The 24,141-nt window shown below is 35.6% G+C and overlaps 1 protein-coding gene across 14 annotated transcripts in view; it reads left to right on the top strand.

The window, feature by feature from the left end:
* Positions 1 to 24,141, top strand: part of BTRC (beta-transducin repeat containing E3 ubiquitin protein ligase) — a 167,016-nt gene that overhangs the window by 99,539 nt on the left and 43,336 nt on the right. For 13 of the 14 annotated variants that reach the window (XM_019724950.2, XM_019724949.2, XM_019724948.2 and 10 more), the window contains one exon: positions 5,093 to 5,182. In XM_019724950.2, coding sequence (XP_019580509.1) covers positions 5,093 to 5,182 — 90 coding nt within the window. Of the gene's footprint in view, positions 1 to 2,295; positions 2,392 to 5,092; positions 5,183 to 24,141 lie in introns of all 14 variants that reach the window. The other variant, XM_074339163.1, reaches the window with a different exon arrangement.

Raw genomic sequence — 24,141 nt, 5'->3', positions numbered from 1 at the left:
TTATCCTTTTTTATTCTGTTGATATGGTAAATTACATTAACTGACTTTAATAAGAATTTGTCTGTGTTTATGAGGGATATTGGTCTGTAGTTTTCTTTCTGACGTCTTTGTCAGGTTTTGGTGTTAAGGTTATGCTGACCTCATATAATGAGTTGGGAAGTCCTTCCCTCCTTCATTTCTAAAAGTGTTTATGTATGATCCTGGTGTCATTTCTTCCTTAAAATTTAACAGAATACACCAGTGAAACCATCTGGGCCAGCAATTTTTTGTTTTGTTTTGTTTGTGGGAAGATTTTTTAAAATTTATATGGAATGATTTTTAATAAATTTCATTTTCTTTAATAGATACGAGCTATTCAAATTTTCTGTTTCTTACTGTGTCAGTTTTGGTAATTTGTGTCTTCCAAGAAATTATAACAGAGTGTAATCTGTTAATGTCTTTTATTTTAATACTCAGATTATTCCATATTGGGCTGAGAGCCCCTTTAGGCTGACATCTGTGCCCCTCTGACATAGCTCCATCATTCCTTGAGTATTTCCAGTTTCATCTTGTGTTTTTCCTGTCCAATCCTGGAATCAGCCATTGCTCCAGGGAGCTGTGATTCCTTTTAGAGCAGAATGGCATTTAGAAGCCAACATTTAAACATTAACTTTTATTTTACGTCTCTATTTGTACATTTTGAAAACGATGAGTTAACATTAATACCTCCAGTTCCAATTCAACACCACAGTTTGTTCTAGATTTCTCCCTTTACATATTTGTAATTCTCTTTTCTAATAATAAGAAATCTGGTTTTTTCCTTCAGCACTTTAAAAATGTTGTTTCCTTCTCGCCTTCTTTGCTTATAGTGAAAAGTCTGCCACTATTTATATTGTTACTCCTATGTATGTATTACCGTGTTTCCCCGAATATAAAACCTAGCTGGACAATCAGCTCTAATGTGTCTTGTGGAGCAAAAATTAATATAAGACCCGGTCTTATTTTACTTTAAGACCGGGTCTTCTATAATATGATATGCTATAACATAATATAATATAATTATAATATAATATAATGTAATATAATATACCAGTTCTTGTATTAATTTTTGCTCCAAAAGACTCATTAGAGCTGATTGTCTGGCTAGGTCTCATTTTCGGGGAAACACGGTAGTAACATCCCTTTTTTCTTTGACTACTTTCAAGGTTTTGTCTTTGTGGTTTTCATCAGTTTTGACGGTGTTAGACTAAGTTTTGTTTTCTTTGTATTTATCACCCCAGTTTGCTGATCTTAGATCAGTAAGTCAGTGGTTTTTACCAAATTAGAGAAATACTTGCTAACTATTTTTATAACTTTTTTTTGTTCCCCATTCTCGCCTCTCTCTTGGGTCTCCCAGTAAACATGTTAGATCATTGAAAACTGTCCCACAGATGACTGAGATTCTGTTTCCTGCATTTTTTCTCTCTCTATTCTTCAGTTTAAATAGTTTCAATTGATCTGTCTTTAATTTCAATGACCTTTTCTTTCACCATCTCCAGTCTGCTTTTAAACCCATCCAGTAAATTTTTAATTTCAGATAATGTACTTTTTAATTCTAGAATTTGTTTGGTTCATTTTAGGTTTTCATTTTTCTGGTGAAAATTTTACATCTGAAAATTTCCATTGTGACCATATTTTTCATTTAAGTTGTTGAACATATTTATTATAGCTTCTGTAGAGCCTTTATGTGGTTTCTTACAACTAGATCATCTCAGGGTCATTTTCTGCTTGTTCCTTTTTCTCTTAACTGTGAGTCCCAGTTATCTGCTTCTTCTCATGTCTTGAAGTTTTTTATTATATAATGGGCATTATAAATGATACATAGCAGTCTGGAAAGTTAATCTCTCACTGATTAAGTTTCTGACTGGTACTTGCGACTTCATAGAGTCTGGGTTTGCATTCATTAGGGCAGGTGTGTTTTGGTTTTGCCCTTAGTCCTAAATCAGATCTCTTAGATCTAAGACTTATTCTTTAGTCTTAATGCAGGATCTTTCCAAGTTTACATCGGAAAGTTTGAGGTGCTTATTAACTCCCTCTAACTTAGTAGGAATCAAATTCTAAATTCTGTCTTCTCTCATGGGCAGCAGCTAGAATCTCTGCTGAGATCTTTCAGTCTTCTGTTACTTTCCATTGGAATCCATGGAGTCTCCCATTCATGTATATAGTTTGGTGGGGGTTAGCCATAGATTTGAGGGGAATTTATATGAATGTTTTGATGCTTCTTCCCTCCCCCATGGCTCTTTTCTATTTTCTGTGATTTCTCTTCTCAATTTTCAGCCACTATGGCAGCCCTGAACTCCATCCTCTGACATCTCAAGCCAATAGACTGTGGCTTTCTAATTGAATTTTAGTCACCCTGCACCAAGTGGACCGGTGAGTACCCTTAGGAAAAAAGCACATAAACACGGATCTCATCCAGAGTGGCTATCCTTTCAAGGTCAGTCCACTCCCCCCAGTTTCTGCCTACTTTAGGTCAATCTCCTGCCTTTAAGTAGTTATTTTAAAATACTTTTTCTGTGGTTTATAATTGTTGTCTCAGAAGGGTTAATCCAATACAAACATCTCTGCCATTATTAGAACCAGAACTCTTTGGCTTCAAGTTTTATTTTATTCAGTATACACCAATTATTTCATACATGTCTTTTAAAAACACAAAAAGTTTCATTTTAAAAAATTGTGTTGTCTGTACATGAATAGTAAATGTTTGTGGTATTAATAGTTGCAAAAGAAGTACTGAACCCTGAGCCCAGAATTTAAATGTATTATACCAATAGTCCCTATATGTTAATGTCAAGTGATCCAATTTATTCTTTTAAAATGTGTGTTTTGAAATGATTTCAACTTAAATGATATAAGAATAAAACAGGTAAGTGTGGATACATTTTAAAAGTTTAACTTGTTTAAATGGAGAGCCAATTTTATAGTATTTTTTTTATTTCATTTTTGTCTACAAAAATGTCTACACTCTTTCCAAAGAGCGATAATTGAATTATTTAAAATATGTATACATCCATTACTGATATAAATAAGTGAATAAATAAATGGGAGAAATCATAGCTCTTCCTTACAGAAAAATTCAGTTAATAAATGTAGAAGGAAGGGAGAAATTTTAAAATTACTCTTAGAACATCCCAGTAAAATTTACCAAGGCAAGAGCCAGCAATAGATGCTAAAATTAGCAGGCAAAGTTTAAGCAGAAACAGAATATTTGCATAGTCCCAAAGTATTTCCCCCAATATTTAGTAATTCTTAAAGGAAAAAATAATAAGCTTACAATTAAGAATCATAGCAGACACGACCTTAGGCAAGTGATCAAGGTTAACATCACCAGAAATATTCATCAACATACCTCCTGACTTGACACATTGAGAAGGGCACAGCACCTCTGCGGTATCCGTCCTAATGATGTGTAACCTCAATTTGATCGTGAGAAAACATGAGACAAACCCAAATTGAGGGACGTTCTATAGATTAATTAATCAGTACTCTTCCGAAGTGTCAGTCATGAAAGAGAAGAAAAACTGAGGAATTTTAACAGTTTAGAGGAGACGAAGAAGCCATGACAAATGAATGCAACATGGGTTCTTGGATTAGATCCTGAACAGAAAATAGGACATAAGTGGGAAAACTGGTGAAACTCATTTACTTTATATTGTACTACGTTAATTCCTTAGTTTTGATAAATGTTTTGTGGTAATGTAAGACATTCACACAAGGGAAAACTGGGGAAAAGGGTATACAGGAACTCATACCTGTTTTTGCAACTGTTCTGTAAATCTAGAATTTTTAAAAAGTGGATTCTTTCCTATTGTTAGACTTAAGAGATCACCTGTCTTCAGATTTTTCTCTTTCATTTCAACACACATATTTATACCAGTAATTCTCAAAGAGTGTTCCTAGACTAGGTGCATTAACATCAACTGGGGACTTTTTAAAAATGCTAATTCTCAGAAGCTCTGGGAATTGGCCTAGCAATCTGTGTTTTAACAAGCCCTCCAGATGATTCTGATGCTCACTAAAGTTTGAGAACCATGATTTGTACCACCAGTAAAAACTTAAAGACTAAAAAGAAACATTTGTATTAATATATTGGCCAGTTACTAATAATGTTTGCTTACCATAAAGTATAGCCTTTTTTTTTTAAATTTGTCGTAAAATACATGTTAACATTTACCATCTTGGTAATTTTTTAATATACAGTTTAATGGTATTAACTACATTCACATTGTGTAACGGTCACCACCATCCATCCCCATAACTCATTTCGTCTTGTAAAACTGAATCTCTATACCTGTTAAACAATAACTCCCCATTCTCCCCTTCTCCCAGTCCCTGGCAACCAGCATTCTACCACATTTTGCTTATCCATTAATCCATCAATGGACACTTGGGTTGCTTCCACATTTTAGCTGTGGTAGATAATGCTGCTGTGAACACAATATACAACTGTATCTTCAAGAATGTTTTCAGTTCTTTTGGGTATATACCCAGAAGTGGAATTGTTGGATCATATGGTTAATTCTATTTTTAATTTTTTAAGGAACCCCCATCATACTGATATCCACAGTGGCTATACCGTTTTACAGTCCCACTAACAGTGCACAAGGGTTCTAATTTTTCCACATCCTCTCCAACACTTGTTTTCTGTTTTGTTGTTGTTTTACTAGTAATCATGCTAATGGGTTCGTGAAGTAGTATCTTATTGTAGTTTTGATTTGCGTTGCCCTAATGATTAGTGATGTTGACCATCTTTTCATGTGCTTGTTGGCTATTTGTATATGTTCTTTGGAGAAATGTCTATTCAAGTCCTTTGCCCATTTTTGAATAAGTAACATCCCCACTTTCCATACATACAGTGAACCACTGCTGCTCACATACTTGTTCATGGGCACATCACTGGCTCTTGTGGGCTCTTTGCTTCCCCTTGTCTGCTTTGTCCCTCAGCTCCTCTATATCTGGAATTTACACATAGGATCTATTTGCATGTTGATTTTGAGAAATAGGGCAGAATTTGAAAACTGTATAAGATAATATTTCAATATTTAAACTCGTTTCCAAAAAATTGTTTTTACAGACTTATAACAGCTGTGCCAGACTCTGCTTAAACCAAGAAACAGTATGTCTAGCAAGCACTGCGATGAAGACTGAAAATTGTGTGGCCAAAGTAAGTAATATTACTCATCAATACATGTTATACCACGTCATAACAACGCCTTATCTATAGACATCTTCACTCAGTATTACTATTAAAGATTATTACAGGACTTTATATTTAAAAAAGAATACAGCAGGCATCATTTTGTCCAAATTAGTTTGCAAGTTGGAATCTCCATGTCTTCAGTTGTAACAGAATTTTTTGATTATGTATTCTGATCACATTTTAGTTTAAATCACATTTGTTGCTTGACACTAGTTATGGATTTTTGTAGCAAAGGATGGAGACTACATGATACCAGGCCTGGCTCTAATAATAACAGTAAGTAACTGAGAACCTGAATGTATAATACAATAGATTAAAGTAGTTAAAGTTGAAAATGTTGTAAGAGTGACAAATCTTACTTATCGCAAATGAGTCAAATTTGTATAAGAAAATATACAATTATTTTTATAAGTTTGTTCATGGTTTTTAAATGTAATTAAGTAGAGAGTATACCATTGCAAGGATTGTGAAATAATGCTATAGCAAGTCCAATTATTATATCACTGTTATTTATTGAGTGGCTAGTGATAGAAATATTCCTTTTGGTGATCTTTATCTCTGTGGACAAGTATGTTTAAATCATACATACGAGCTACCTGTTCCTCCTGTATAAATGTGAGCCATATCTATAGCCTAGATACAAAACAATCTTACGTTAGAGATCTTACAATTGAATAATCATATCAACTATGACTCAAATTTTCTAAGTATCTCTAATTACTCAAGAACTTTGATCTAAATTTTGATTATTTCAGGAATAAGTAAAATTCCCGTATGGACTCTGTTTCTAGACTTTTACTTTACATATCTGCAAAATTACTGCCTTTATAACTATTCGGGGGTTTGTCACTGTTACAACATTCCCAACTTTAATTTGCTTTAATCTATTGTATTATACATTCAGGCTCTCAGTTGCTTACTGTTATTATTATTAGAGCCAGGCCTACTTTCATGAAGTCTCCATCCTTTGCTACAAAAATCAAAGGACAGCAATAGTTTTTTTAGTTTTTTTATTTTATTTCTTAAAATATGCAGTGGTCTCTGAACCTACTTTATCAACTGAAAATATATCATAGAAAATATGATCATTGGAAATGATCCATATAAGAAATGTCAAAATTTATTAAAAGTTGTAGTTTAAAAAGACAGTTAATCACTTAATTGTCTCTTAAATTAGGATGTCTTAATAATTTGCTGCAAAATACGAATATTATAAATTACGTATATTTTTTCAGTCATTTAGTTATATCTATCAAATGCTGATTGGCCCTGTTTTATATCCAGCATTTGTACATTGAGATGTGGGACCAATAATTTGGGCCTTTAAAAATAATCTGTCCCATGTTTGGCCACACTGCTCTCAGTTTCATCACAAGTGGGTGACTTCTGGCTCAACAAGGTAAAATCTTAACATGAGCACCGATCCAAGGACAGGGTGACGATTTTAATGAGTTTCATTGAGCGCTGGCCAAGTGAGCATCTGTTCTTTTTGTTTTCTCCGTACTTTGTAAGCCAGGATCTCTAAGCTACATACTTATGTTGGTGTGGCTCTGTATGATGTGATGTGTTTGTTTTTTTTCCTCTCCCACCCTCTACTTCAGTGGTGCATGGTTAGAAATCTTCTGGCATCTGGCACAATGGCATAATTTCTTCTGTGCTCTTGGGTGAGGAAATAAGTTTGCTCATTGCTGCTCATCAGTCTGTTTCCTTTGCTCCCAGATGGTGACCCTTTCATTCCTTTCTTGCTTATTTTAACATTATTCTGACACCTATATCCTTTTGTTGTCTCCATAAATACCCTAATTTAATAATGATTTCCTATTGGAACCCACCTAACTTTCTGGGTTTTTTGGTTTTTTTTAATTGGCCCACATCCTCTCTCATGGTTCATTTTTTCAGATTTGAGCCAAATAAACTATTGATCAATGGCAAATAAAAATATGTAACTGAAAAATTTTTTTCTTGAAACAGCCTCCACTGAGATACGAATAACACGGGAATAGGGAAAGTTTTCCTTTTTTCATTTACATGTGTTATATGTGTCTCATGATTCTGTGCTGTTTCTGTTGGCCTCATTTATTGCTTGACCTTTGAAAGGTAATGACTTGCTATTATTTTTGTGGGTCTGCAAACTTGTCCCTATTTCCTACTCTTCACTTTTAGCTCTTAACTGAATAGTTTTATCTGTGTTGCACTTGATATGGCTGCAGTGGTTTTTAACTTGGTACAAGTGTCTGTTGATTCAGATTTTCTCCATAGTGGTTTTGAATGTCTAACCATCTCCATGTGAGAGCAACTGTAATCAACCATTTTTGTCTCTAGTTCAAAGCAGTTAATTCTGATAGGAGTGTCTTTGGTTTGGGTAGAGATAGTCAAGTCTAAAACCTTATTATTCAATACTGTTTATATGAGTTTTAGAGAAGACATTAATACGTTATTCCCTTAAAAACAGCGATGTTGTTACATATGGACCTGTATAGTACATTGTATGTGACTCTTCATTGCCAGAGATACCTTACAATAACTGCAACACAGGGGGTCTAGGGAAAGGGACCTATTAGTCCTCTTTAGAATCCAAGAAAACAAAGTTGTAAAACTACAGCTACCCTAGATTAATAATCTTCTGAATCTCTGACTTGAAGAATGAGGAGTACGAAAAGATTTAAAAATAAAAATGGAGAAAAGGTCACTTTACTACTATAACTTAATCCAAGTAATATTTGGAGGCACTGAAATGTCTTTTATTTTCTTCCAAAGCCTTCCTTCCTACTAATTATAGCCCTGTAGTTCGTGAGATTTGTGTTTGGAACATGATGAGCTTTGTATTTATTGTAGCTTTAACTGGACAGTTGTTATTGACTGCCAACTTAGTCTTTAAAATCAATAATTACATTGTACCTAATTGTCAATCTTCATGATGTTTTTTAATTGGTAAAGAAAACTAACTGGAAAAAATGAAGAGCATTAATTCTTTGTTATCTTTTAATTGACTATTTAAATACTACTGAAAATTTTGGTTTCAGGCTTTTCCCTAATTTACACACACACACACACACACACGCACACACAGAGTTAAAATTGAGTTGTTTGAATACATCTACCTCGATTCCTGCCCAGGTAGGAGGAAGTTCTGCCTCTGTGTTTCGAAAATAAGCCCCTTCAGTTGTCCTTTGTAGATGTTCTGTATTGTAGTTGTTGTTGTTATTGTTTTTTACTTGAGACTGATAATCTGTTTCCAACTGACTGAGACAGAAAAATGTGATGTTCCTTTCCACTCACTCCAGATTTTGATAGAAGACTTGTTTTATTTATTTCCAAAATTATATCCGCAGGAAACAAGCTGTTTAAATTCAGATTATGCTGAAGCAAAATGGTCCTGGTAAGAGAAGCAACGTGCTGTTTTACGAGCACAGAGTCCCTTTTCTCATAACTGATTGATAGTAAATATTTTCCTGAAGAATTATTGCCAACCATGAACAGTGCAACTGTTTCACTTTTTTTCCGTGCTACTTGCTGTACCAGCCATTGTCGGTAATTAAGATCTACAATTCACAATGCAGACGTTTGCACTTCCTCTGGGTCTGTGCTATTTATAAGGCATTTCAGCTGTTCAGAGTTTCTTTTGAGTTTTAAACTACATGTTAACAGGCTTCTTTAATATACTGTTCCACAAGTAGCATGTCAGATGGTCTGTTCTTTGCACAGGCTCCTCTATTGGGTCTAAACATTAGCTTTATGAAGAATATATTTAGATTTAACCATATCACATTGAACTCAGTGATATGGTTAAAACTAAATATACTATTCCAAAAACTCTGGAGAGTGATGTATTACATATTAGGCTTAACACTAAGGCAGGAATAAAGTTCAGAAGTAATATATTTTTCTTTCATCTTCAAATGTTCATATGAATTTAATGAGTGTTAGTGGGGGTTACAGAGAGGTTCTGAGAAATAATAGTAGAGAGACTTCTCCAAGCTCACTTTGAAGTAATAATAGAATCAAGGACCATTGTTATAGAGAAGAGTTTGTATGTTTGTCAGATTAAGGATTCAAGAATACATAACCTTTTAGATGTTATGTATTCTTGATGCATGAATTTAGGAATACAGACAGAGGGGACTAAATGGATCAGCAGATTGAATGCACATTTGTGTGATAACTTTAGGAACCCTAACTAGCATATGCCATTGGAGAGGAAAGTGTAAATAGGAATCCTGGTCTGTATGAAAATTGGTAAAATTTAAAGTCATTTTCAACCATTTCAAGAGAGTTAATTTAAAAAATAAAGTCATGAAGTATGAATCTTTATGAATTATACCTGAGAGAGTAACTGCTTACATAGTCTCCTTACTACCTGTATTCATTGTTAAACATATTATAGAAGAGAAAAAAACAAGAAACTGAAAGCTGTCAACAAAATATGTTTAAAACTTTGCCCTGAGTGGGGATCAGACTGGCTGTTTTTAAGCATGAAGTCAGCTGTATAGATTCTGCACGTTGGTGGCCAGCATCTTTCCGCAGAGCAGAGCTGTGGAGAAAGGCAAGACACAGGGTTTCAGTGTTGATTTCCTGGTGGCCCCTTGAATATAGACAGAGTTTATAACAAAGCCTCCAAGGCAGTTTTATTTGCCAAAACCCAAAACTTTCTGTGTTCTTTTGAACTACAGCCAGCCACCGTGTTTTGTAAACTTTTTTCCCTCAGTGAACTCTTTATGAACCTTTTTTTTAGATAGCAGCAGTGGTTCAACTGTTGGGAACCACTGATATATCTGACTGAGATGCTTCAAGATGCTAGAACCTATTCACATTTCCTTCTAGCCAGGGAGCTAATAAGATTGAGTTTGTCTTTGTGGATTGATCTAGATTAGCATGAGATGAGCCAAGTAAGTCAGTATCTTCCTCAGTGAAAAAGGAAAGGTTGGGAGGGAGAGAGGGTGAAGGAAGAAAGTTCTTCATCAAGAATTGACTGCAGTATTGCCTGCTGGTGCATGTCGGATCACCAGCATCGAGAGATCACATGGCTTCTCCAAAAGTCAAACGATCAATTCGCCTCGTTTTGGCTCTGTACTTAATGCACAAACAGTGCGATCTGCGGGGCTGTAATTGCATTGTTAGGGCCAAGGAACAAGCCTGTGCCTTTTCAGCAGACAGCTGGCAGGGAGAGAGGCATGTTGTTAGGAAAGAGAGAGGCAAGGCAAATAAAATTACTGCTAACGCTCAGAGATCGGCAGGAGTCCTACTTGCCTAATCTTACCGGTGGGAGCAAGCGGCTGTTGTAATCCAATTATAGCAGCATAAGCAATTTGTTAGACACTCCGCATAATGTAACAATTTCCCAATAAACTCTGACTTGTAATAACGTCGGCAAGAGTCCGCATAAATCTGCCCGAATGGTGGGGGCTGGAGCATTCGGCTGGGGGCTTGTAATTGGCGCCATCAGCACGTTTTGCGGAGTGCAGTATGGTGCAGTCTTTTAGTGCAGGAATTTTAAGGAGAAAAGCATGGCACACGTTGCTTAGAAAAAGAAAAGTGGCCATTAAAAGGGGAGCAGCAAGAAGGGCATACTCTTGCCTTCACATTACCTAGGAATCTTAGTAGAAAGAAGACAGGAGGAAGCCATGTTTCCTTCTAATACTAAAGGGGGGGGAAGGGGGGAGAGTGTGTGGATTAAATTCCTTTATTTAAAAGGCATGGGTTTCTAATATTTATACCCTTCTTCTCCCTCCCCCAAAATGCTGTTGAGGCAGCATTTAGCTAGCATTTTTACAAAATGTTCATAGCCAGGCAAGCCTAGAAATACGAAGTTTAAATCTATTTTTTTCTAGAGGTTAGCTTTTTCTTTATAACAGGAAAATAATTTTCTTTGTGCCCAGAACACATCTTTTAAAGATATTATCTCATTGAATATCAAACCTTTCTGCAAAGTTCTGCCTTCTTTAAGGAACCGTCTCTTACTGAAGGGCTTTTAAAACCCAGCTTGTTGTTTGTTTAGCTGGCTTTACTACACTGCTTATTTTCCAATTCTGGAATATATTGTGAATATCTAGGATTAGTAATCTTTCTTGTTGAACATTTACATTGTACAAGAATATGGTTTTTCTTATTTAAAATTATACCTGTGTGATTATTACAGAAATAATTGTTATTCCTAAATCATAAAATTTTTGTTTTGGAAAAATATTTGTTGTTGTGTGGAGAATATAAAACCTCCATTATTTATTGACTGATTAGCATTCGTAGTGACAGAATAGAATTTCTTATTTATAGGAGGTATAGGAGGTAGAGAGTACTCCGAGATTTGAGTTAATAAACAGATTTTCATTCTACTGCGTGTACATTAAACGTTACCTACTTTCTTATGTCAACCCAACTCTTCATTGTTGTTAATTTATGTCCAAACCAAGCTTCTGGAATAACAGGATTCTTCAAAATATCATAATGCTATGGGTATTATTACAATAAATATTTACTTTCAGTATAAACATTTCCATCTACTGAAGCAAATGCTGCCTTGTTTGATTGTAGCTACATCAATAAACTGCAGTACCTCTAATAAAGCCACTCAGTGTCTGGGTTTAACTAATGGCTGATTTTCATGGCTTTGACAGTGAGCTGTGTGCGTTATTTTCTCCTGATATTGTAAAAATAATGAGAGCAAATTAGAACAATCAGTTTACACAGATAGCTCCTGATTGGGGGCGATGGGCAATATGGCAGCAGGTAATCCATCTTCAGGCTCCTGTCACATTAACTTCAGCAGTGTGAAAAGATCAGGTGGAGTAGGCAGGGATCCTGCCCAATCGGAACACTGAAATTAATGAGAAGAGCATTGCTCTGTGATCAACCTTTTAATTAGCAAGACTGGAAACGGAGAGAGTGATGAAGGCAGCACCACAGCTGCACAATGCCAGGCACAGTTCCTGAAAAGGGAAAGGGAAAAAAATCTGTGGGTTTTAACATCATACTGTTCTTACAATATACAGGCATTGTTTCCACTCTAGAGCTGGTTAACAGATTTTAAGAAATACTGCCTACTTTCCAGAGTAATGTCACAAATATCATTGATGTGTTAATGATCTATAGACTATAATTCTATCACGGGTCATTTAGGATTTTGATTACCAGCACACTTTGTTTGGCATTACAGTCTGGGTTTTAACTTTCGAATTTTTTTAAAATCAGGTAACCAGAGAAATTAAGAAGGTCTGCCTTGTCAACCTCCCACCACTCCACCCCTCCAATTTAGTTGCAATAGCATGAGAGTTGTCTGGTTTGGAGCACTTCTGTCACTTGCAGTTGTTTAAAACAGGAGAAAATTCAGGCAGTAAGCTTTGGCATATTTAAATTGTGTTCCTTTCCTGATTCTGTTTATTAGGAAATTTGCTGTTTTTCCCCCTTATGCCATTGATTCTCAGTGTTGGGGTCTGTGTTATTTCAATTTATGTAACTGAGAATTGAATATTAATGAGTGGTGTTTATAGGAGGAAGAGGGGATCTATGCAATAACTGCAACTAAAGGCTTGATTCATTCATTTAAAGCTCAATTACACTAAAATTGTAACCTTGTTGGTAATCTCTGTAATATTGGAAAGTATGGCATGAGCCTATGGAAGACATTAATGAGTCAGATGTTCACTACCACATAGTGCCTGTTTTCTGGGCCTCCTTTAGCAGGCTGTAACTTTGGGAAAATAGAGGAGGCCATCAGGATTTGCAGTATTTTATAGTCTTTATACCTTAAGTTTAGTGGCTTGCTATAAAAGCAAATAATATAATGTAGACGATGTAAAGAATCCAGGTGTGTTCCAAAGATACATAAATTAAACTCGTTTTCTTGATATTAACAGTTAATTGACTTGGGCATTTATTTAAAGTATTAATACATAAAAAATCAGTTATCAGGTACCCATCTGAATACAGAATTGGCAGGAAAGAGCCTAAAATACAGTGCAAAATATTCAGGCTAGGTGTAAGGCGATCTTTTTTCATCATAGTTAATAGGACTTTTTCATAATATGTCTAACTAATGGTGATTCTAGCCTTGCAGCCCCTAAGATACTGTATTTATAGAATGTAAGTCCCTGATATTATATACTTCTATGCAAAATTCACAGTACGAAGGCACTTCACTGCCCCCAGTACACATCTTCCTACCCCTCTTCCTCCCAAAATAGTTAGTTTTGTTGTTGGTGGTGTTTTTACTGATGAGATTTTACTGAAAAACATTCATTTAGACTTATATATATATAAATATTTTAGAATCAGTGACTTAATACTAACTAATCTCTAAGACTTCTCCTCTACATTCTTTAAGAGAATGGTGCTACTGTGCATATTCATATTTTAAAGACCACTTGTTAGAATTTTGCGTGATACTTTTCTGCATTCCTTAATCTGGAAGAGAGATTTTTATTCTTACAGCTTTAATGGATTTAAGGCATTTCATTCTCCTTTCTCCTAGTTGAACAATTTCAGAAGCTTGGGCTCATAAGCTCTCCATGAATAAATGTGTTCTTAGTTATATGATATAAATAGATTACTTACAAAGCTTGTGAAACCTGAGCTCTCCTTTTGAACCTTTCAGTGCCCATGAGCTCAGGATCCATACATGTAAAATTTTATTCTTGTGTCGTGACTTCAGCTTATAAGGCAAATGAGCTATGAATTTAAATTACTATTCTACTCTATACCAAGTTTCTATAAAAATAAAATTATATTTTTCTCTTTTTCCTATGATTCTGGAATTCCATTTGGCTTTGTGATCTTGCCAATATTTGTTCTTATTGTTAAGAGTTCTTTTCCAGTAAGATTCGCTTCTTAAGATCAGTATTAAAATAAACATTACTTTTTTGAGGTCCTCTTTTTTTGTTATTTTATACTAGTAATTACAGAAATGTCTAACTGACTGAATGACCAATAAACTCCTTTTTAAATTTCCTGACAGAGCTTAAGTTACCAAGTCATCTTAAATTCTGCTAATCCCAAATCTCAATAGGGTTCACTTTAGAGAAATTTTCATTAGTCTAGTCCTTTGGAGCTCACCCAATACACCCTTAATTAAAGTTCTCATGTATGCAACCAGTTGAATCTCTAAGGCTGTTATAATTCTTTCTAAGTTCCCCATTCCCACCCCACCCCCCAATTTTTAGTTTGGGGATATGTTCCTATATAAGGAATTGAAAAATGTCCATTTTCCTTTTTGTGCATCTTCAGGATGGAAGACCTTTATCTCCCCTCACCCCTTTTGTACTACTCAAAATTTGAGGAGTAGAGAGAATACGGTAATACTTATTAATTTAAGCCCCTGTTTAGGCTACTATGTTACGTATTTCAGTCCTTCTGTGAACCTGGTGAGATGGATGATATTACCTCTATTTTACAGATAAGGAACCTTAAGCTTAGAGAAGTTAAACCTTTTCCAGAATTTTCACACCTCTTAAGTTGTAGAGTCACGTTTTGAACACAGATATATCTGACTTCAGAGTCCTTGCTCTACTACACCCTTTTGCCTTTCTAGTAGTATTTGGAGGCCACGTGTATCTTTCCTACCATTACACTTGGTCTCACACTAAGAAGCACGTCCATTTAATTTGATAGCTTTTCTCCGTTTGATTTCTATAGCACTTTTGACATCTAGCAAATGTTATTTATCTTCCCCTTCCCCCCTCTACTGCTTGTAAAAATACCTTGTTGTGACTGAACTGAGCCAAGTACTGTATTCAGAAAACTTAACTATTTCTATTCTGGATTACCTAGTTAATAACTCTACTATGTAACTTTAAATACTTACTAAATAATAATCACCTACCTTATAAACATAGGTCTTTAAACGATCTAAGATGACCTCATGGCTCCATGTTCCATTGTTCTACATATAAAATGAGTGGAACAGTATGAGTCCAATACTGGTGGTTCAAGGTGGTGATTCATACCTTAGTAATTGTTGTAGAAGTTGTTTTGGAATACAGATATTATCCTACTGTGACAGGATTTACAGTGTAAGCATACATTGGCAGTTCTTTTATATCACAAATTTATTTTTTCTGGTTAAGCTTGGTAATTAATTTTGTCAATTAAAAAAAAAAAAAGTATCTTAAGACTTCAAAGCCCCGGCTCCAATTACACTTCAGTAAATATTTTTATATTTGTACTCATGCTTCTAAATAGTTTGGTGATTGTGAAGACATGATGAGGATATCAGAGTTATAATAGTTGGACCTTGAACTCTCTGTTTCAGACAGAAGAGAGGAAGCTTGGGACAGGAGTGATTAAAAAGAAATAGATTCACCAAGAGCAAATGAAAACAAAAACAAACAAACATGAATATTACTTTGTGGGTGTGTATGTGTATATAAAATCTCCCTGAATATTCTCTAATGGAAAGAATGGGAGTTTTTGATAATTACGGTTAACATCAATTTCATGCTCAGGCTTATAAAATATGTAAGAAGCACTTGCTCACATGGAGTGCTAAGACCATGACAAACCATGTTAAAATAGTTCAAGAAGAATTACCATAATGATTAAGAATTAGGGGTCGGCCCGGTGGCTCAGGCGGTTGGAGCTCCGTGCTCCTAAGTCCGAAGGCTGTCGGTTTGATTCCCACATGGGCCAGTGGGCTCTCAACCACAAGGTTGCCGGTTCAACTCGAGTCCTGCAAGGGATGGTGGGCTCTGCCCCCTGCAACTAAGATTGAACACGGCACCTTGAGCTGAGCTGCCACTGAGCTCCCGGATGGCTCAGTTGGTTGGAGCGCGTCCTCTGCCAGTTCGATTCCTCAACTCCCGCAAGGGATGATGGGCTGCACCCCCTGCAACTAGCAACGGCAACTGGACCTGGAGCTGAGCTGCGCCCTCCACAACTAAGATTGAAAGGACAACAACATGATTTGGGGAAAAAGAAAAAAAAGTCCTGGAAGTACACATTGTTCCCCAATAAAGTCTTGTTTAAAAAAAAAAAAACACCCAGGGGGAAAAAAAGAATTAATTCTTAACATAATTGTTAAGAATTAATTATGTCTTATACTTCAGATATCACTTCTTTAACTTTATCTACATTTTCTTAGAATATCTAATAGCATCAGAAATTTAATTATAAAGTAATTTTTTAACAACAACAAAAAACCTGGGAACCAGCCAAAAGGGAAATATAGAGAGAAAACCATGTTTAAAAAGAGATGGTTCCTACAGTGTTAACTATGGAGTGTGTAGCGTGACTCTGTAATGGAATATCATGGCAGGGGGTATAATACTGTAAATAAAATGAATATGCCACTTGTGGATTAATGGGCAACCTAAAGAGTGGCTTTATTTACATCTATGTGTGAGATTCATTTTCAGCTTGTGTTTTCTCTTATTCATGTGATTGGAGTACTTAAAAACCTGACAGTTTAATTAAGAAACTGTTTTAAAAAATCAGGTTCCTTGAATCTTGAGATATATACATATATACACACACACACAGATTATTTATTGATAAGTAGAAGGAATTTTCTTTAACTTTTTTCTCTGAGTAATACTTAAGGCAAAGAGGTGGGTTCTGAAATTAAGTCCAAGAAATACAGCTATTTTTTATATTTTGTTATGAATGATAAGGAGTAGGTGTAGACACTACGTGTATCCAGATTATAATAGATTCCATTTGGCAGTGATATACTTTTGTGGATCTGGCATGCTTTTCAAAGGTTTGGGTACTGAGTAATTTAAACTTAAATACATCTAGTCTGGGACACTATGGGAGCCACTATGTCAACATTATAACCTGAGAACATGCAATAAGAATAAATTCTAAGTGAGAGCTTTGTATAACTTTCTTTTTGTCAGCTGTTTAGGTTGCTGTTGATTGTCAATTAATACTATTATTTAGTGCTCTTGAAATTTCAAAAGTTTGGACTATTATTTACTCCCTGCTTCCCCTCAATTGAAAATGTGTGATAAAAGTTACTTATAAAAGGGAAATTGTATGCAAAAGTAAACTGCCTTCATTGTAGAGTTTGAATAGGATCAATTTTCACTTGGTATAGACCCTCAAATTATATGTATATATATAGTGAGAGAGTCTGATTGACTTATAAATGAAAAAAATTATGAAGTATATTTTTTAAAGTATTAAAATCCAGAGTTTGTGCCATCAAATTTCACAGCCACTTTGCACCATTGTTTATTGAATATGTACAGTGTGCCAGACACTGGGCTAACCAATGGTTTTATGTAAACTCTCACTTGAATTCTCACAGCAATCTCATTAAGCATACAGCCCTGTTTTACACACAACGAATAAACCCAGAACTCAGAGAAATCAAGCAACTTGCCCAAGGTATGTTGCAAAACTGGAATTTAAACCCAGACTGTCTGGCCCCATGGCCTATGCTTTCAACCATTGTGTTTTATAAATTTTAGTACACAGAAATTAGGGTACATGTAGCAAATGGGGGAGATTATCTAAAAAGTACTCTATGATGACCATTAACAACAGATTAACAAGTAACCAGGATTTGGAAAACAGAAGTATGCAAATTGATTATATAAAATCATGATACAGTAATACATTTTAGGTTTGTGTTCTTCTCTTGCATTTACGGTATTTTCCTTTTCAGCATTCCATATGAGATGATAAAAATTAAAGATACCTCAATTAGCATCCACAAAAAAGGAAAACTGTTCATTGAACCTTGTAATCTCCTCTTGCTGTCTGTTTGGCTTTTCTTTCAGGCTTTGATTGTGTGTAATAAAACTGTTGCTTAATTAATGCCAGGGTTCTGAAGTGTTTGGATGCCACAAAAGAGTGTGAAGAGGAGAAACCAAGAGGCAGCATCAAATAGCTTTTCTGTCGTGTTAATTTAGATCTGTCATTCTTGTTCTAGTTCATGATATACGGCTCCCAACAGATACTAGGTGAATTGAAAGAGAAGCAGTAGTGAATCCTGTCTTAGGAAAAACACAACTCATGATTGAAGTTCTCAGTAGGTTAATGAATAACTGTTTTCAGACAATATTTCACCCCTAGTTTGAGCTGCCCTTGGAATGAATGTGGCCTGTTAATGTGACCAACAGACATGATGCAAAACCAAACTAAGTGGTGACTTTGCATCATGTCTTTGTGGTATGTGCAGGAAAGATCAGGACTGATGTCTGTGGGGTACCACTGTCTTTGGCAGAGGGATGCTTGTGTGTAACCAGAGCATGAGAGACAAAGTTGTACTGGCTTGTATTAGTCTCTATTTAGGATGCTAAAAATGTAGTAATAATTTCCCTGGGAAACTGCTAACGTTTCCTTATTTATGGACGTACTTTTCAAGGGATCTATATGCTAAAAAAAAAAAGTTGATAGGAAATGTTTGTTTCATGTAATAACTCAGAAAATATTTCTTAATTTTAGAATGCAGAATAATGAGTAACATAATAGCCTTCACTAAAATGAATTTACTTTTAAGATGACTTTACATTCTCTTCTTTTTCATTCTCTCATTCTCCCTCCATGATTCAGGAAGCTTATTGATTAATTATAGCTGGTTTTATATTTGTGTTAATTTTAACAAGAGTGTTGAAAAGCAGTGTTTCTTTCAGGGTGGAGAAGATTTAAAATCCAACAATAAAAAATGAAGCCCCTTTTATTTCTGGCTGCATTCCCAGATAGTTGTGTTATAATCATTGAACTTTTAGAGCCTGCTCAAATTCTGCCTGGAGTATGTAGGATTACAACATCATATCTAAATTACACTTTCTGGCAATATCCAAACATGAAATAGACATTGCTGGTGGATGTATGACATCATAATTTCTGATGGTTAAGGTGTCAGTGGAGAAGGGAGTTTACAAGCATAGGAAAATACTTAGGCTTCAATTTGAATATGTCTCTATTGTCCAGGGGGTTATTTAATGCTAATAAATACTTGTTTTAGAATGGATGGAACTAGGTTAAGTGTTTACAGCCAAACCTTTCTCTTCTCCACCGAAGAGCAAGGTTCTCCTAACACTGACCTACTTTGCTCTGAAACAGTATACTATAGGTACAGTGGTTATGCAGCCATAAAGAGAAAAATAGATGAAGACCAGAAGAATTTTTTAGTAGGAAGTGCTTGGTAGCGTGTTTCTTTGTTGGGGAGACATAATGTTGCCACAAATCATGAATAAATATTCCAAATTTTCTGATATTATCGCAGTTATAACCATTTTTAAGCCTCCTTTCTAAGTAGATATTTCTCTCCTGGCTTTCTGTATTGTGAACTTTACAAAACTGGCTTAGGCGGCCTATTAATTATTCATATCATAGCAACAATTAAAGCAAATTAAAAATAAAAATCGCCATATTGCGTTTAACCATCGGCAGCACCAAACTGTGTCAGCTCTGTAAGGGCCTGTGGTGTTTCCTTAGTTAAAAGTGCTAGAGGGAGCTCTAACCTTGTTCAGAGTAGTGGCATATGGGAACAGTTGTCTGTATGTGGCCATAGGGTCGCGAGTAAAGATAGAAGCTAAGGCTGTTCCGTAGCAAAAATGTAAATCTTTTTTATTAGAACTTCCTGTTTCTTTTATACGGTTTATAAGGTTTAAGACTCTCTGTCTGTAACCAAACAGGATTTTATTCACCCTTCTCTATCTATGAATATAATCATCTCCTCCTAATACAGTGTTCAGGAGACCCTGAATTTGACTCCGTGAATTTTCACAAAGTGAACGAACACCTGTGTAAGCACAACCAAGGTTAAAAAAAAGAAAGAGAAAGAAGGAAAGAAAAAGGACATTACCATAAGCCTACTCCTGCTCTCTTTGTCACTCCCTTCGCAAGGGTGGTAACCATTATCCTCACTTCTAATGTGATACATTAGTTTTGTCTGATTTTGAACCTCATATAAGTGAAATCATACAGTATGCATTTTTTGCTGTTTGACTTATTTCACTCAACATGTTTTTGAGAGTCATATTGTATATAGTTATGATTTGTTTATTCTCACTGATGTGTAGTATTTCATTATAGAAATATACCAAGTTTATTCATTTTGTAGATGAACATTTGGGTTGCTTTCAGACTTTGATAACTACAAAAAATGTGTACATATCATTTGGTGAATATGTACAATGGATACATATATTCTGTTGGGTATTTAACTTGGAGGGGAATTGGAGTTTCCAAACTGGTGGTACCAATTTATGCTCTTTCTTTTCCTCACTAACAAACACTTGTCTAGCTTTTTCACTGTAGCATTCTGGTGGTGTGTAGCAGCCACATCACATTGTGGGCTTTCTTTTTAACATAAAATTTGCAATCTTAACAATTTTTAAGTATTCAGTTCAGTAGTGTTAAGTATATTCATATTGTTGTCACTTGTTTTTGAATTTAAATTTCCCTTAACACTTATAATTGAGCTTTTTTAATATGTTGATTGACCATTTAATTGTAAAGTGCCTGTTCAAGTCTTTTGCCCATTTTTCTACTGGGTTTTATGGATTTTTCTTAATGATTTGTAGTTTTTTTGTTTATTTTTTGTTTCCGCCTCCATCCCACCCCCCACTCCAGTTGAAGCCGTTGTTTCTCAGTCTAGTTGTGTAGGACATAGCTCCCTGGCCCATGCTGGTATGTATTATGAGCCTTGTGCTTCTCCCCCGACTGAGGCAGTCGGTCGGGCGCTCACAGTGGCTCACAGCAGCTCTCGCTGGCTGCCAGCAGCTCCTGGCAGCACACGACAGCCCACAGCAGCTCACAGCAGCACACAGCAGCCCGTGGCAGCCCATGGCATTTCACGCCGACCTCCGGCTGCTCACAGCAGCCCAGCTCCAGGAAGAGCCATTGTTCACAATCTTAGCTGCAGAGGGCACAGCTCACTGGCCCATGTGGGAACTGAACCGGTGACCTTGGCGTTAGGAGCACAGCGCTCCAACCACCTGAGCCACCGGGCAGGCCCCAATGATTTGTAGTTTTGTATAAATTCTGGGTACAAGTCCCATGTCTGATACATGTGTTGCAAAAATTTTCTCTTACTCCATTACTTGTCTTTGTACTTTTTAAATGATGTCTATTGATGAACAGAGGTTCTTAATTTTAGTATATTCCAATTTATCAATCTTTGCCTTATATAGTTGGTATTTTGACATTCTACTTAAGAAATCTGTGTCTCCTGCAGTGTTTTGAATGTATTCTCTTATGTTTTATCCTAAAAATTTTATTTTCACTTTTCACATTTAGATCTACAACCCATTTGATTTATGTGTGTGCGTTAGGTAGAGGTGAGAGTTTTCTTTTTTTTTAAATGTGATATTCAGTTGACATAGCACCATTTATTAAAATATGTATTTCCCACTTTATTGTATTTATTGTATTTTTCTCTCATAAATTACATGGCTGCGTATGTATAGGTTTTTTTGTTACATCTTGACCTCTGATAGTAAACCCTCCAGTTTTGTTGTTATTTTTCAATATTACCGTAGTTATTCTTGGCCATTTGCATTTCCATACACATTTTAGAATCAGTTTGTCAGTATTTACCATCTGTGTGACATTTGCATCACCTAGTATAGCACTTGCACATAGAAAGTCCTCAATATATTTGTTTAAATGAGATAACTCAGTACACACAAAAATTCCTAAATTGTAGTTCCCTCTGATTTTGCACAGAGCCTTTGAGCCTTGCCCTACTGGGCTCTTCTTACAATCTAATCACATCTTAAATTTTCTTTCTTCACAATTCTGTCCCCAATCACATCAGCTAATGGTGGCCAGACAAATTAGCATTTTTTTAAATACTCCAATTCATAATTCCCCTTCCTAGAGAATTTGGTACGGAGTTTCAGTTTCAAAGTTTGGTAGGCAGGTCCTGATACAGTCTGAATTGCTGAGATGGTTTCTACATACTAGCAAACAATAACAGCTACCTTTATTAAGCATTTAAGTGCTTAAGTGCCAGACTCTGTGCTTAGAATTTTATACATAATCCCTGTTATTTCTTTTAACAACCCTGGGAGGTAATAGGTTGTGTTATCCCCCCTTGCAGGTGAAAATATTGAGGCTTACAGAGGGTAACTAGCTGACTCAAGCCTATATAGTTTATCCATTGCAGATACAGGGCTTGAACCTAGGCTTGTCTGGTACTACCTTTAAAATAATAATTTATTTTATTTACTCCATGAGTGATACCCAGCCTCTTTGCCATTATTCCTAAGAGTATGTCTTCCAAAATGCCTTGATTTTGTCTTCTTCCCACCCGCTCCCACGTAGTCACTGCTGCTTTCTCAGTCCATGTCCATTCTGGGATCAGCCCACTCTTATAACTTACTTACTTACACGGTAGGCCCATTAGATTGCTCACTATTGAAAAATACTATCTCCATGGAAGATAATGCCACAAATTTTTGTGACTTTCAATGAAATTTAATTTTTCAAATGGAAATTGAGCCCCAGTTCTTTCCCGCATTCATTTATCTAGTACAGTAGCTAATTTGTCACCTAGCCCTTGAGGAACACTCATTGGCCTTTGGAATCTGAAAGAAAGGGATCGCTAAGACACAGCAAGTTATGGACTGTAATGCTGAAAATTAAACTGGCAGAGAACAGCAGCCATCTGATCATGACCACTATAACCTTGACAAAGCATTAAGGGGATCCCAGGAGGCTTTTCATATCTATTTGCAGACTCTTCATGTAGCCCTGCTACTTTGATTTGGCCCTAAATAAGACAAGTTGATGTATTAAATGGATATACTTTTTTGCCTTCGTGTGACATAAAAGGATTTTTAATAAAGAGATACATTCATTTCCTAGAAAACCTTTCCTTAAATACTGGGAACTGTGAAGAGAGATGGATAGGGAAATAAGAAAGTAAATATGAAAGAAATGAGGCAAATTGGGACACAGAAAACTTCAAGAAGACGTTGTTAGGTCTTCATATCCTAGTGTCAACCCTGAGTAAGGTTAGCACTTAAAAGTTTTAAATTTTTAATTATGGAATATTTTAGCATGTAGAAAAGTCAGAATAATAATGTTATCTATGTACCTATTAATCAGAATAGTAGCATTTCTTTGTATTAAAAACTCAATTGTTGCAGAAAAGCTGGACTTATTCATGGAATTTTGGAATATATTGCTTGCCAAAATAACATTATGAAAAATATTTCTCTTTTTATTTGAAGTGTATACTTAAACTCTAAAATGTTAGTTTTTTAGTAAGAAAATGTGAAGACTGAGTCTCTACTTTTAAATGTATTTGCTCAGCTCTATTTTAATTTGCCATGGAACTGAATCAGAGACTCAAAATGTAAAAGCCAGACTGAGCCTCAGATTATCCTGTCCACCCACTCATTTTGCAGATGAGATCCCATGGCAGTAGAGACCTGCCCAAAATCACATAACTAATTAGTGATAGGATTGGGTCATGATCATGCTAGCTCTCTTTCCGCTGCGGGGCTGTTTACATGTGTGTCAACTATAAGAAAACATTTTATAATGTTTTGTTTCCAAAGCATCAAATTTCAGTATGTATTCCTTAAACAGAAAATAGAAATAGAGTAACTTCAGAACATTCTACACATAGAAAAATTTCATGGGAAAAAGTTGCTGCCCTTGAGTTTCATATTTATTGTGCTTCATATGAGCTTAAGCCACACCTAGGTGAATGAAGTAAAAAGGTTGAGTAGTCTTTACAGAAAATCATTTTATGCTTTAAGAAATGCCACATTCTGCAAAGAATACAATTCCAATTTCTAAATCAACTGCATAAACCTTATGGAAGTAACTGTCTTCCTGGTTTTTATTTTCACGCCCAGTAAATACACACTTCAAATCCCTGCTGGGAATTGGCCCCATTCTGAAAAATAAAATTTTTTTATGACCCTCAAGATTCAGTCTTTCCTCAAAAACACCAAAAATCTGCAGTCTCTGGCCCATGGAACCCCATAAAAGTAGTGCCCATGTGAGGGAAATGTAAATAACCT

Source organism: Rhinolophus sinicus, linkage group LG07, assembly GCF_036562045.2.
Source record: "Rhinolophus sinicus isolate RSC01 linkage group LG07, ASM3656204v1, whole genome shotgun sequence".
In the NCBI taxonomy this organism is placed as follows: Eukaryota; Metazoa; Chordata; class Mammalia; order Chiroptera; family Rhinolophidae; genus Rhinolophus; species Rhinolophus sinicus.
Note: the sequence above shows the minus strand (reverse complement) of the source record. Positions and strands in the feature narration are given on the sequence as shown.